This window comes from Dromiciops gliroides, chromosome 1 (assembly GCF_019393635.1).
Source record: "Dromiciops gliroides isolate mDroGli1 chromosome 1, mDroGli1.pri, whole genome shotgun sequence".
NCBI classification, from domain to species: domain Eukaryota; kingdom Metazoa; phylum Chordata; class Mammalia; order Microbiotheria; family Microbiotheriidae; genus Dromiciops; species Dromiciops gliroides.
Window position 1 is genome coordinate 484,692,551 of NC_057861.1, and position 15,434 is coordinate 484,707,984.

The following is a 15,434-nucleotide window of genomic DNA, read 5'->3' on the forward strand; positions in this document are numbered from 1 at the left end:
ACCCTGAGCAAGTTACTCAACTGTTTGCCTCAGTTTCTCATCCATAAAATGAGATAGAGAAGGAAAGGGAAAATCACTCCAGTATCTTTTCCAAGAAAACCCCAAAAGGGGTCATGAAGAGTCAGATACAATTGAAGAAAGACTCAACAACAACATATATATTTTGAAAAGGGGATTCACTTTTCTGGCTCTCTTAATGAGAGGGGGTGAGAGAGGGAAGCAGAAAAGAAGATAAATCTTCATTTAAAAATAAAATAAAATTTAAAAATATACTAGTACTATATTTATCATATAATAGCTATCCAGACAATAAGCATTTATTACATGTTCAATATGAGTCAGGCCCTTGCTAAGCATTAGATACTTTGTAATCAGCATACTTTTACATAAGAGAAACTTGTGCATAACAGAAATAAAACACATTCCAAGACTGCTATTAGTCATATGTAGCAAAAGGGCGATCTAGTATTTTATTTTCTAAGTAGACTTGAAAAAAGGAATTTCAGCTGTAAGGGTTAGAATTGATCCCAGAGGTCAGCAACTCTTAACTTTTAGATAAACACAATACCCAGAGTCCCAGCCACAAAGTCCTAGCTTAAGAAAATTAATATGTGGTATTATGCTTTAGAGAGCAGCTAGGTGGCACAGTGGATAGAGTGCCAAGCCTGGAATCTGCAAGACCTGAGTTCAAATGTGACCTCAGACACTTACTAGCTGTGTGACCCTGTTCAAGTCATTTAAACCTCTGTTTGCCTCAGCTTTGTCAGTTGTAAAATGAAGATAATAATATCATCTACCTCTCAGGGTTGTTGTGAGGATCAAATTAGGTAATATTTTTAAAATATTTATTACAGCGCCGAGCACATAGTAGGTATGTATAATTGCTACCTACCTATCATCATCATCAAATGCTGAATTTCAGTTGGAGGTTAGTGAAAATAAAGATATAATTATTTTACCCTCCAAGTTCATGGATTCTCTGAAATCTATCCATGAACTCCTCAGAAATCCATGGACCTAAGGTTTAAAATCCCTGCTCTAAGATTATAAGTTGTGGGGCAGCTAAGTGGCGCAGTGGATAGAGCACCAGCCCTGGATTCAGGAGGACCTGAGTTCAAATCTGGCCTCAGACACTTAACACACACTTACTAGCTGTGTGACCCTGGGCAAGTCACTTAACCCCAATTGCCTCACTAAAAAAAAAAAAAAGATTATAAGTTGTAGAGCAGGTACCAATCTATACTGGTAGAGGGAATTTCTTCATTAGGAGTTCCTTATGACAATGTTGTTTTTCAGTTGTGTCTGACTCTTTGTGACCCCATTTGGGGTTTTCTTGGCAAAGATACTGGAGTGGTTTGCCATTTCCTTCTCCAGCTCATTTTATAGATTAGGAAACTGAGGTAAATGGGGAAAAGTGACTTGCTCAAGGTCACACAGCTACTAAGTGTCTGAGGCCAGACTTGAACTCAGGAAGATGACTCTGACTCCAGGCCTGGTGCTCTATCCACTGTACTACCTAGCTACTCTGATGAAATCAGAGATCTGATACCTCCCCCCAAAAAAGCCCAATATACAAAAGGAATCAATTATGAATTCCTTGTATTAAGAATTAAATATTCTTTTGCCAATGTCATGGATACCTTTTTTTCTAATCCTTCATTTGCTATTCATTCAGAAAGATAAATAAGAGAGGGTGAGATTTCACAAACTGCCATTTTAAGGTTACTTCAGTACTTAAGATCAAAATTATTTCTGCCTGCTTGGTCACAATGTATGCATTTGTCTTTACTATTGTCAAGACAGTATTATGTTTTAGGTATCAACTTCTCAGAGCTACCATATCTTATCTGATTCCTCATTTCACTCTTGTGTGAACCCTTCTCCTCATTCTCCAGTGAGTTCTTCTTGGAAGCTTCATTTTGGGGAAGGTCCCAGACCAGCCATCCCTCATTCTTGGTACTTAACCACCATTTACCCTTATGGATTCTTCCTCCTATTTCTTTCTCCTCTTCTTTTCAACTCCCCTTTTCTGTGTTTTCTTTCCCAGTTAGAATACATACTCCTCAACGGTAAAGATTATCTTATTTGTATTCCCAAAACTTAGCACAGTGCCTGGTACATTTTGTTGTTCAGTCATTTAATTGCATCTGATTCTTCATGACCCCATGCTGTCCTTGGGGTTTTCTTGGCAAAGATACTGGAGTGATTTTCCATTTCCTTATGCAATGGATTAAAGCAAACAAAGGTTAAGTGACTTGCCCAGGGTCACACAGCTAGTAAGTGTCTGATGCCAAATTTGAACTCAGATTTTTCTGACTGGGCCTGGGCCCAGCACTCTATCCACTAAGCCAACTAGCTGCCTTACCATGTACCTGGCTCATAGTAAACTCCTACTAAATGTTTGTTGACTAACTGTTAGACTGACTAATGTAACATTTTCCCTCATTTCCAATGAGGATGTTTTATATAAAGGAAATGAGATCAGTGATGCTTAGGTACAGCCTAGAGCTTCCTCCTTACTGGTGGCTCTCTACAGGTATAGTAACCATTACTGCAGTTGGGTTGTAGAAAGAAGCCTAGCCTGGAGATTTTATTACTACTTACTACTTGTTCTGCCAGTCACGCCAACTGGGCAATGCGGAACCTGGGCCAATTACTCATCCTCTTGGCCTCAGTTTCCTTCTACTTTTGTAAAATGAGCCGGGTTGGACTAGATAAGCTCCTATATCATTTTGCAAACTGATAAAAGAGAAGAATTTAGTGAGAAGGCTATTCTTCCGGATTAGCTATGAAGCAAATAAGCTTTTCTTCCCACCTCAAATTCTCAACTTTCCCTTGAGTTTTTATTGACCAAGAACAATTGGAATGTCAGTTTTGAAACAAAAAAGTAAACACATTATAGTTCTCTCATTTCCCCCTTTTGATATCATGGCTTCAAATAAGTGATTCTTTATTACTCGTAAAGAATCACCCAAGCTCGTTATCTGCTTCTCCCAAGGTATCTGACTGCCTGCTCATGGTCTTCATCCATGGCTATCCCACACAACAAATGATACTCAAACAGTTGACACACAGTTTTCAAAACCAAGGCTTATAATTACATGTCTCCTGTATTCCGTTGCTTTTCAATAAGCCTCATATCCTCATGGCTACAATTCGCCTTGGGAGGAGCATAGTGTATGCCCTTGGTATCCAGGACTGCTTCAGGTAGAGAGGCAAGCCCAACTCTTCCCTCACCAAAGATTTTAAAATGGTTCACATTCCCTTTTCTGGAGCCCTTTGCTGGTTCCCAGAAGAGAAAAGTCACATTCCCAACAGTCCCCAGATCCAACCCCTTTTCTCTAGTACTGAGCTGCTTATGGTGTCCCCAATTATCCAACATTTTCTTTGTCCTACTTAAATGGGGAAACTTCACTTGGACCAAATGTTGATATTGGTGCTTCCTGTTTCAAGGGTAAAAGCTAGAAATGCACCTTTGAGAAGTCTTGTCCTGATTTTCTCAAGGCCAGTTCTTCCATCCCTCTCTGTTGAAAACATTATCTTACCCCTTGCCTCTCTCCTGAAGAGGAGTTCAGAGAGAGGTCTCAGAGTACTCATAGATTGCATTTCTTAGATTTTCCCCTATTCTTAAACATTGTCAATTCCATCACAGTTGTTATTTTGATCCTGGAATGATTTATTCTACATTGAAAAATAGAATATAATACTAGGTAGGGCTTTAGCAGTAATCTGATTCAACCACTCACTTAACAGATGGGAAACCGATGTTCAGAGTGATGAAGTGAGTTATTTGCCTAAAATGAACCAATGAATTTATACTTTAGCTGGAATTAGAAGTGAGGTCTTCTGATGACCAGTTCAGTGTTGCTGGGGGATTTTGTTGGCTTGTTTGTTTGACTGCCTCGCCCTTTTTCCAATTTGGATCTATCTTTTCCACATTTTCATGTATGTGTGTATATGCATGCATGTATATGTGTACATACATGTATGCATATATATATATAAGGTGTATATATATACACATGTATACACTACTATGCTCTCTCTCAGGGTGCAATCATTCATTCCTGGACCATCACAAATATTCCCTAAGTCTACATGTCAACGTTAAGGAAAAAAGACATTAAAGAGAAGCATGACAAACATAATCCACATACACTTGTTTGGTTTTGAGTCACTTCAGTTGTGTCTGACTCCCCATGATCACATGCCATGGAAAACCAGACTGTGCTGGAGCCAGCTCAAACAAGTTCATGAGAGTGGATTGTTAAATTTTCAGCATGAGCATTTACACCTCACAAATCAACAAATGATCAAAATCAGGGCTTGTAAATTTTTTTATTGATTTCTAGACTTAAGAAAGTGATGGAGATGTCAATAATGCAGATTAAATTTTAAAGTGTCCTACATTCCCTGTACCACCACCACCACCACCCCCAGCCAGTTGTTAAACATTTACTAGCACATTCCTGCTGCACATTGGGCAAATCTCTTAACTTTTCTGGGTCTTTGTTTCCTCATCTGTAATACAAAGAGGTTAAATTAGATGATTCCTAAGTTCCCTTCCAGAAAAAAAATCATTTCATCCTCTCAGATCCTCTAACTTGAAATTTTAATGTGTTTTGATGAATTATTATTTCTAACAGGAGGCTAGGCTCAACTGTTTCTAAGCAATTGAAGGAGTTTATGTCCTCTTAACATGTATAAGTATCATTTCCAAATTCAATATATAATATTTTTTGCTTATTTTAAATTTTAATGTTGTTCTTCAGTCATTTTCACTCATGTCCAACTCTTCATGACCCCATTTGGAGTTTTCTCAGCAGAGATACTGGAATGGTTTGCCATTTCCTTCTCCAGCTCATTTTACAAATGAGAAAACTGAGGCAAATAGGGTTAAGTGATTTGCCCAGGATCACACTGCTAGGAAGTATCTGAGACCAGATTTGAACTCAGGATGAATCTTCATGACACCAGATCTGGCACTCTATCTCCACCTAGCTACCCCCTTAAACTTCAGTAGTCTGCACAAAGCCCTAATCACCCCACCTAGTTATATCTATAAAGCCAATCATTCTTTTTTTTTTTTTTTAAGTGAGGCAATTGGGGTTAAGTGACTTGCCCAGGGTCACACAGCTAGTAAGTATTAAGTGTCTGAGGCCGGATTTGACCTCAGGTACTCCTGACTCCAGGGCCAGTGCTCTATCCACTGCACCATCTAGCTGCCCCCTAGCTAATCATTCTTAATTAAAAGTTCACAGAATCTCCAAAAGATTAAACATAAACCTAAAAGGTGATGATAGTAATGCTACATAGGCAAATAAAATTCTTCTCTATGTTCACTGCTAACTGATTAAATAGTGAAAAGAAAAACAATGACAGGCAAAATCTTTGAAATTTACAGAAAACTGAAATTTTCATTGATGAAAGCAAAGCTTTAGCTTCTGGAAAATACAGATGAACTCTTTTCATTCTTAGACAACAAATTAGTTACTTAGATCTGACAGTTTTGTTAAAAAAAAAAACTTTTTTAAACACCACAAAACTAATCTATTAATAGATTACTCACATCAGGGTCTAGTTCTTCCAATTCATTTTCTAGGGTCCTGAGCTCATCTTCTGTTAGCGCTCCTAGGATTTTATCTTCATCCAGATCCCGGTATTTTTCTAGTTCTCGTCTGTATGACATTTTGTAACCTTTCTTGTGGTCTGCACTGAATTACAACCTATAATAAAAAGACAATGATTCAAGTCAATTCAACAAGCATTTATTAATCACATGCAAAGCACCCAAGGATACAAAACCAAAAAGCAAACAGCTCTTGCCTTCAGAGAGCTTATATTTCACAAGTCAGGTGGATACAAGTTTTAAAAAGACAAATAAGAGATAATGGTTCTTTTGACTTATCCTGTTTTTCTTTTAGAACTGAAAATGTTTGCGTTCATTATGTAGCATTTGTACATATTTTTACAAGTACAATGATAAGTAATACCTCATCACAGTTAAGATTGATGTAATTTTATTAATTTCAGTTATATGCTGTGACTAGAATTAGTGGTGTTGTGAAATTTATTTCTTAGGGAATTTGCTATAATGACTAGATAAAGTTTATAACTATCAATTGTTTATAAATGATTACTTATGTTGTTGCTGTTCAGTCAAGTTTGACTCTGTGACCCCATTTGGGGTTTTCTTGGTAAAGATACTGGTGTGATTTGCCATTTCCTTCTCCAGCTCATTTTATAGATGAGGAGACTGAGGCCAACAGAGTTTGGTGACTTGCCCAGGGTCACTCAGAAAGTAAATGTCTGAGGCTGGATTTGAATGCATGAAGATGAGTCTTTCTATCTCCAGGTCTGACACTCTACTCCTCTAGCAATTGATTTAAACAAGCAATTCCCCTTAACAACCATTCTTTCTCAGGATCTTTGATCTGTCAATCAGTAGGTCAGTAAATCAGTCCATAAGTATTTATTAAATGCTTACTATGTGCAAGACATTTTACATGCACTAGGGATATAAAGACAAAAATGTGCCTGCCCTCAAAGAGCTCACATTCTAATGAGGGGAAAGATACATACATACATACATATATATATATACATACATGCATATATAAACAAAGATACATAAATAAATAAAGACACATGCAAAATAAATAGAAAGTAACCTTAGAGGGGAAGGGAAGAGAGGCTATAGGATTCTTCAGTGTAGTTAATCTCAATCGAAGAAATAAGACCTTTGCTAGAGAAAGGAAAAAGGCTCTTAACAAACCCACAGATTTGTGAGAAAATTTATAGTTCACTAAACCTGCAAATAGATAAAATATATAAAACTACCTCTAAAATGTTATTTAATTAGATTAAAATTTTATTTTATTTAAAATTTTAAAATAATTTATTTAAAATAATTTTAAATTAAAAAATATTTTAGTTCAACAAACACTAAATGTCTATTATGTATGAGTTGATATGTACAGAAACTGAAAGAGGGTAAGGATTTGGCAAACAATAATAGGAATAGAGATTTAGAATTAGAAGGGACTTTAGAGCATGTAGTTTAAACCTTTTACTTTACATGTGAAAAAACTGAGGCAGGGGAAGTTATATGACTTAAGCTGCCCATAGTAACACACACCTGGCTAAATATCTGAGGTAGGATTTAAAATCAGGTCCTCCTGATTCTAAGCCCACTACTCTATCCACTGTACCACCTAGCTACATGCATTCCTTTGTGCAGGGGATACATTTCTTGACATTTTGGGGGGGTAGGGCAATGAGGATTAAGTGACTTGCCCAGGGTCACACAGCTAGTAAGTGTCAAGTGTCTGAGGCTGGATTTGAACTCAGGTCCTCCTGAATCTGGGGCTGGTGCTTTAACCACTGTACCACTTAGCTGACTCCAGGGGATACATTTCTTAAACAAAAATTTGAAAATACAAATACTTAAATGTTCTTGAAGAAAATGGATCCAATGACATTCTAGATTGGAACCTTTTCACCGGGCCCTGTGTTGGGTTTGATTACTGGACATGAGGTCCTGTCTCCTAGCTGCAAATGAGACAGGGGGGAGGCAGGGAAGGAGGAAAAGGAACTGAAGAAAAGAGAGAAAAGAGAGACAGAAAGAGAAGGGAAGGGAGGGGAGGGGAGAGGAAGAACAATGTATCAAGCTGTCAGAAAGGAGGTGTTCACCAAAAGAATTCTTTAAAAAGAGACTTTTGCCAGAAAGTACAAAGAAGCAAGGCATCTCTGAAAGTTACAGGCTGAACTTACTACGTGCTTTATAAGAAAAACAAGCAATGTATAATTGTATTATTAATACATATTAATGCAAAAATAAATTATTATACATATTAACGCACAATAGACAGCTGCAGTTCTTTGTACAATAATCTCTGTTCTATACATATGGAAATATCCATCCTCCTTATTGTTTTTTAACATTCAAAATAAAAATAAATTGTGAAAAAAGAGACTTGCTAATATGGGGCAGTCAGAAAAAAATAGAGCTACAGTATTGAGGAAGAGAAGCAAGTAATGCTCAGGTGCTTTTCTGCTTAGGGTTATTTAACAGTCCTGCCCTTGTCCATATAAGGAAAGTGCTGGTGGATGATAAGCAGCTAGTATTCTCTAAACTGGCCCGTGTCATTTTGCAGTGACAGGATGAAGAGAACTGCAATTGTGAGAGGTGGACCCCTAGCAAAGGTCATAATCATCTTGGTCAGTCTCCAACTCCTTCCTCCGTGTACGTTCTCTATGCCTGGCTGTGCTGTTCCTCTTCTGGAGACATGCTCAGGGGCTGTGTCCTATGTGGGGTTGGGCGTTTCCTGAAGTATAGGTGTAGAGGTGCCAGTTCCCTTATTTGGCCAGGCCAAGAAGGAACTAGGACATGCATTCAGGAAAAACAGCTACCAGAGGGAACTAATACATGCTCAAATACTCAGAGAGAGGAAACTGTTGCTTGTCTGAAATTTCCTACTGAGGTCTTCCCCTTCCCATTGAATATACACATTCTTCAGCTGTAGTAACTTTAAACAGCTTCATAGGATACTTAGGTATACAAGGTATACAAATAACTCATTTGTATAACACTTAGAGATTTATAAAGCAGCTTCTTCATATTACTCTTGTATATTAAGTGGTGCAATTACTTTGGAAACAAGAAATCTGAGTCTTAGAGATCAAAGGGGCAGCTGGCTGACTGGTGCAGTGGATAGAGTGCCAAGCCTGGAGTCAGGAAGACTCATCTTCCTGAGTTCAAATCCAGGTTCAGACACTTACTAGATGGGAAAGTCACTTCATCCTGTTTGCCTCAGTCTCCTCATCTGTGAAATAGCTGGAGAAAGAAATGGCAAAGCACTCCGGTATCCTTGCCAAGAAAATCCCAAATGGCATCACAGAGAGGTTGACTGAAATGACTGAACAAATATAGAGCAAATGACTTAATCAACATTAAAAACACAAACACAAAAGAACTAATCATTACTAGAGTCTGGAACCAAATCCAGATGTTTTATAATTGTTATTAGAGTTTGGCTACGATGGGAATCTTCTCATAACAATTTTAATCATGGTATGATAGGCAGGGGGTCATAGGGTATAATGTTAGACATAAAAATTCACAATGAATTAAATTGTACAGATTGTGCATGCAATGACAAGTATGACAAAGGAGTTGATTAATTAAATGATACTATTCAAAGGGACTGGGTAGGTTTTAATTCTGTTTCCCATCTAGTCCTCCCCCCATTGGGTGATGTGAGAAATGTTATATACATATACATACGCCAATATTTAACAGATGGAATTTTCATCGACATTTCTGGTTAGAGGCAGGGGTTTCAGAAGAGAAAGGGAGTTTTAGGAAATAAAGAGCTGGTTAAAAATATGGTATCAGACAGCAAGAAAACATCCATAGACATAAAAATTTTCTTGGTTACATTATCTATGATTACAAAAAAAGCTGAAAACAAAGTGTGTACCAGACTCATTAGGGAATGGCTGAATAAATTATGGAGTATGATTATGATGACATATTACTACATAATAAAAATATGATTAATTAAAAGAAACATAGGAAGGGAGTGAATTGGTGTAGTAAAGAAAACAAAACTAAAAGAACAATGTAAAATGATTGGAGCACTGTAAATAAAGTCCAAATGAAAAGGCAACAAAATTCTGGTCAAATATAATGCCATATTGCCAAATTTAAAGGATACATACTTTTATTTAATAATTGAAAATCTGTGTTTTAAGGAGAATGTGCTTTGTAAAGGATTTATTTTTGGCATTTGTTGAAAAATCCTATGTCAAAACAAAATATATCAATAATTTGGAAAAATAGTAAGAAAAGAAAAAATATGGTTTCAGAGAATAGATTTGCTTTTTCTAAAGCAGAACTTAAGATGAAAGAATTGTGTACAATTCTCCCCAATCCTTGATATAAGAGTTCTGCATCCTGGATTGCATCACACATACCTTAGATTGAGGGAGAACAGATTCCAAAGCATTCAAACAAAGCTTAGGATACCATGACCTTAAATTGTACACAGGAAAACAACCATGTGGTACTTTCAAGAATGAAACTCTGATAACACAAATACAAAGAGGAAAGAAAAGGGAAGATGTCTAGGTACAAATACTAAAAATAGGGAACACAATAACCAATGTAAATCTAAATAAATATATGTAAATTATATACCATATGATATGCACATGTGTTTATGTTTGTATGTGTGTGTGTTTTATGTTCTCATGCACCAAGTCTTCCCAAGGCTCATTTGCTCATTTGTTTATCTCACATGGCCACTAGCAGGTTAGGTTTCCAGAGGGTGACTGTTACTACTCCCAGGATTCTACAGAGAATACAATGGATTGCTATCATCTCAAACACTAGTTCATGAACCCCTACTTCTATGCTTCCCCATAATCAGCCAGTAGACTCAGTTCTTTAAAAAGCATTTACTCGATTGACATAGCAAGGACACCACAAAAAAAAATCCAGGAGAAGGGGAAGAGTAGATAAGAATCTTAAGTAAAATGGTAGTGAGGCCACTGTGTAAGAAAGACATGTAGCCAAGGCAACTCACAACTCTGGGTCTGCAGGGTCTCCAAGCCTTTTCTCTCCCCCAAAGGCCATGGCAAAATTTGTTATAAGTCCCTCTATTGTTCAGTTGGGCTAGACCTTCAAGGGGCTGGCTGTTTTTAGGGCACCGAGTCTATAATGGACAAGTAGTTCCACTAACTGAGCTTGATCGTCTTAGAGTGTGATATGTTAGCTGGACAGGCCAGGCAGATCAAACAAGGCATTCAGTGGCTGTGCTGGCTCTTCACCAGGCCCCACTGTTGCTGGACTGGGCCCGGCAGGTTGCTCAGTGGCTATTCTGGTTCTTCACCAAGCTTTGCTGTTACTATCTAGGTCAGGAAGCTTGCTTTGCCACTGGCTTCTCAGAGTCCAGCATCTCTGCCAGACAAGCCCAGGCTCGCTCTTCATTGGGCATCTGCAGCCTTTAGCCATTAGCTGTGCTGAATGGTACTTCACTCTTGTGTCTTGGGTCTTCTGTGCTCCCTCTATACTATTTTACTTGGTGATCCCATCAGCTGCCATGGATTGAATCATCACCTCTGTACAGATGATTCTTGGATCTATTTATCTAGTCCTAGATTTCTGGTGTTGTGCCAAGATGGTGGAGAAAAGGCAGTAAGCTCTCAGAACTCATGACACGACTGCTCCAAAAAAACCTCCAAATAATGCCATAGGACAATTCCTGGAGCAGCAAAACCCAAAAAAGAATAGACTGAGATCATTTTCCAGCCAAAGACAGTTTAGAAGGTTGGCAGGAGGGAGCTGCTGTGCCAGGGCAGGAGTAGAGCCCAACCCCACAGTCATGCTGACACAGATCCAGTCCCAGGCAGGCTGAGCCAGGGAAAGAGCCCCCCAGAGCCTCTGAATCAGCTGCAGCACCAGTGTCGTCTGGAACTAAACTCACAGTCTGGTGAGAGGTCTGAGCCCTCGGTGGGGGGGGGATTACAGGGGTCTATGCTAGTGCTGAGGTGGAACTTGGGTGTTTCACCCCTGCTGGGAACCAGGAAGTAGGCTTGAGTAGCAGTGGCCCAGGTGGGGGAGGGGCACAGGCTCATTGGAGCTAACAACCACAGCACACGAAGTTTTGCTATCTGGTTAATTAGCAAGTTGGCCTGGGATTATCTATGGACCAGGGAACAGGCCAGGCAAGTGAAGAACCTGCCCTTCCTTAAACCAAAACACCTAGGACCCTCTAAAGCTAGGGACAGCGTAGCTGGGAAGTAGGGCCCCACTGTAAGAGGGAGTTAAAAGTCAAGTAAAATACTGCGAGATGAGCAAGCAGAGAAAGTTGAGAACCATAGAAAGTTTCTTTTTTTTTTTTTTTGGTGAAGCAATTGGGGTTAAGTGACTTGTCCAGGGTCACACAGCTAGTAAGTGTTAAGTGTCTGAGGCTGGATTTGAACTCAGGTCCTCCTGAATCCAGGGCCAGTGCATTATCCACTGCACCACTTAGCTGCCCCAGAAAGTTTCTTTAGTGACAAGGAAGATCAAGGTGCACCCTCAGAAGAGTATAGCAATGTCAGGGGTCATACATCCAAAGCTTCCAAGAAAAATAGGACTTGGTCTCAGGTCATAGAGGTGCTCAAAAAGGACTTTGAAGACAAAGTAAGAGGGGTAGAGGAAAAAATGGAAAGAGAAATAAGAGTGATATAGGAAAGTCATGAGAAAAAAGTCAGCAGCTTGAAAAATCAAATAGAAAAGGAGATACAAAAGCTCTCTGAAGAAAATAATTGACTAAGAATTAGGATTGAACAAATGGAAGCTAGTGACTTTATGAGAAGCCAAGATATAATAAAGCAAATCCAAATGCATTTGTCTAGTCCTAACCTTTCTTCTGACCTGTGGACTCTCATTTGCAACTGCCTAATGGTCTTCTTGAACTCGATATCCAACAGACATCTCAAACTCATCATCTCCAAAACTGAAGTCATTATCTACATCACCCCCTCAACCTTACCCTCTTCCTAAATTCCTTTTTTTTTTTTTTTGGAGCGGCAATTGGGGTTAAGTGACTTGCCCAGGGTCACACAGCTAGTAAGTGTATCAAGTGTCTGAGACCAGATTTGAACTCAGGTCCTCCTGAATCCAGGGCCGGTGCTGTATCCACTTCGCCACCTAGCTGCCCCTAAATTCCTTTTTTTTTTTTTTTTTACATATAAGGTATTTCCGTTACATGTAAAGATAGTTCTCAACTTTTGTTTATACAAGCTTTACAATTTCAGATTTTTCTCCCTCCCTCCCCTCCCTCCCCCCCTCCCCTAGACAGCAGGTAATCTGATATAGGTTATATCTATATATCTATATATCCATATCCATATATATATATACATAATAACATTAATCCCATTTCTGCATTAATCCTGTTACAAGAGAAAAAATCAGAGCAGTGATGCAAAACCTCAAAATAGAAAAAAAAACCAACAGCACCCAAAACAAAAGAAATAGTATGGTTCAATCAGCATCTATACTCCACAGTTCTTTTTTTTTTTTCTTGGATTTGGAGATCCTCTTCTATCATGAGTTTCCTGGAACTCTTCTGTGCCATTGCATTGGTGAGAAGAATATAGTCCATCACAGTAGGTCAACACTCAATGTTGATGATACTGTGCACAATGTTCTTCTGGTTCTGCTCATCTCACTCATCATCAGCTCAGGTAAGACCCTTCAGGTTTCTCTGAACTCCTCCTGCTCATCATTTCTTACAGCACAATAGTATTCCATTGTATTCGTATACCACAACTTGTCCAGCCATTCCCCAATTGATAGGCACCCCCTCAACTTCCAATTCCTTGCTACCACATAAAGAGCAGCTATAAATATTTTTGTACAAGTGAGTCCCTTTCCCCCTTCCATGATTTCTTTGGGCAAAAGACCTAAAAGTGGAATTGCTGGGTCAAAGGGTATGCACAGCTTTATCGCCCTTTGGGCATAATTCCAAATTGTTCTCCAGAATGGTTGGATCAGTTCACAGCTCCACCAACAATGCCTTAGTGTTCTAATTTTCCCACAGCCTCTCCAACATTTATTATCTTCCTTTTTTGTCATTTTAGCCAATCTGATAGGTGTCAGGTGGTACCTCAGAGTTGTTTTAATTTGCATCTCTCTAATCATTAGAGATTTAGAGCATTTTTTCATATGGGAATAGATAGCTTTGGTTTCTTCATCAGAAAACTGCCTGTTCATATCCTTTGACCATTTCTCAATTGGGGAATGACTTGGATTCTTATAAATTTGATTTAATTCCCTATATACCTAAATTCCTTTTTACTACAGAAGACATCACCAACCTCCCAGTCACCCAGTCTCGCAATCTAGACGTTATGCACGACTCTCTCTAATTACTCCCACTACTCCATCCCAATATCCAATTTGTTACCATGGCCTGTGTATTATACCTTTGCAACATGTCATATACACCACCTCCTTTTCTTCTCTGACACAGTCACTACTCTGGCATACCTTCATTATCTCACTTTGTGGTCCAGTGAAACTGGCCTCCTTTCTGATCCTCCACCTCCTGACTCTGTGCTTATTCCCCATCTCCTTTTTCTAGATTTCCTGTATTTCTTCAAGTCCTACTTTCTGTAAGAAACCTTTCCCACTTTCCTTTTAGGGCCTTCCTTCTATTGATTATTTCCAATTTATTCTGTACATATCTTCTGTGTAAGTAGTTGTTTAAATATTGTCTCCTCCATTAGACTGTAAGCTTCTTGAACATAGTAACTTTTTTTGGCCTTTCTTTGTATCCCCAGGGTTAATATAGTGTCTGGAAATTAATATGTGATTAATGAATTCTTGCTGACTTGACTAAGGCAACCACTCACAGAATTTCAACAAATTCTTCCTTGTTCAAAGGATTCTTCCTTCCCTAAGCAAAGATACTAAAACTTCTCAATTTTTCTTTTGCAAAAAGAAAAACAAAAGTTTTCTCTACTAAGAAGGATCTTCAGAATGGAAATACAGTTTAATGCATTAAGGAGTTCAAATCAATTGGCCTGAATAATCTACATCTGAGGGTACTGAAATATTTCAGGGACATGATTACTAAGATGCCGTCAGGTTTTGGTTTTTGGGTTTTTTAAAATGATTATAGGGACAGCTAGGTGGCACAGTAGATAAAGCACTGGCCCTAGATTCAGGAGGACCTGAGTTCAAATCTAGCCTCAGACATTTAACTAGCTGTGTGACCCTGGACAAGTCACTTAACTCTCATTGCCCCATTAAAAAAAAAAAAAGATTATAAACAATTTCCATAGCACTGAAGATGAAAAAATACTTTGCTTTTCAAAAATGATAGGAGATGAATTCCACAAAATACAAATTGACCACAAATTTTGATTTCCTGGAAAATTTTAAGAATAAATTATTAAAGAGATGTTTCACAAACACTTAGCGAAATTAACATTATTTATTTATTTATTTGTTTTGCTTCTGGCAAAGTTGTTAAGGGGTCATGTTTAAGCCTATTTTCTCTTCATTACCTCAAAACAGTAAGAAAATATCAAATGAAGAAAAATAGCAGCAATATAACAAAAAAGCAAGAAAAAAGAATTTACCCCCAGGAAAACTTTGCAGAAAAACCCAGCAGGGAGAATTAAAAAGATTAGTAAATAACAAAAAAGATTCAAAACAATGACTAAATATTATGGAATAAAAGATGAAACACCCCAAAGAGAAGGATAATACTTCAGAAAGAAGAAGTAGAACCTCACAAATTATATTAGATTAACCGCAAGAAACTCCAGTGTGGCTTAGCAGTTCCATAAAAGGATGAAAATAACAAACAGAGGTGCAGCTAGGTGGCGCAGTGGATAAAGCACCAGCCCTGGATTCAGGAGGACCTGAGTTC

General features: G+C 38.3%; 1 protein-coding gene across 3 annotated transcripts in view; it reads right to left on the reverse strand.

The window, feature by feature from the left end:
• The window catches only part of TMOD1 (tropomodulin 1), a 121,682-nt gene that overhangs the window by 64,313 nt on the left and 41,935 nt on the right, over positions 1-15,434 (reverse strand). The window contains exons 2-4 of one of the 3 annotated variants that reach the window (XM_044000256.1): positions 7,447-7,594; positions 6,672-6,745; positions 5,570-5,726 (exon numbers count right to left, since the gene is read on the reverse strand). In XM_044000256.1, the coding sequence (XP_043856191.1) occupies positions 5,570-5,689 (120 nt within the window). In that variant the 5' untranslated portion in view covers positions 5,690-5,726; positions 6,672-6,745; positions 7,447-7,594. The remainder of the gene's footprint in view (positions 1-5,569; positions 5,727-6,671; positions 6,746-7,446; positions 7,595-15,434) is intronic. The other 2 variants (XM_044001017.1, XM_043999518.1) reach the window with 2 other exon arrangements.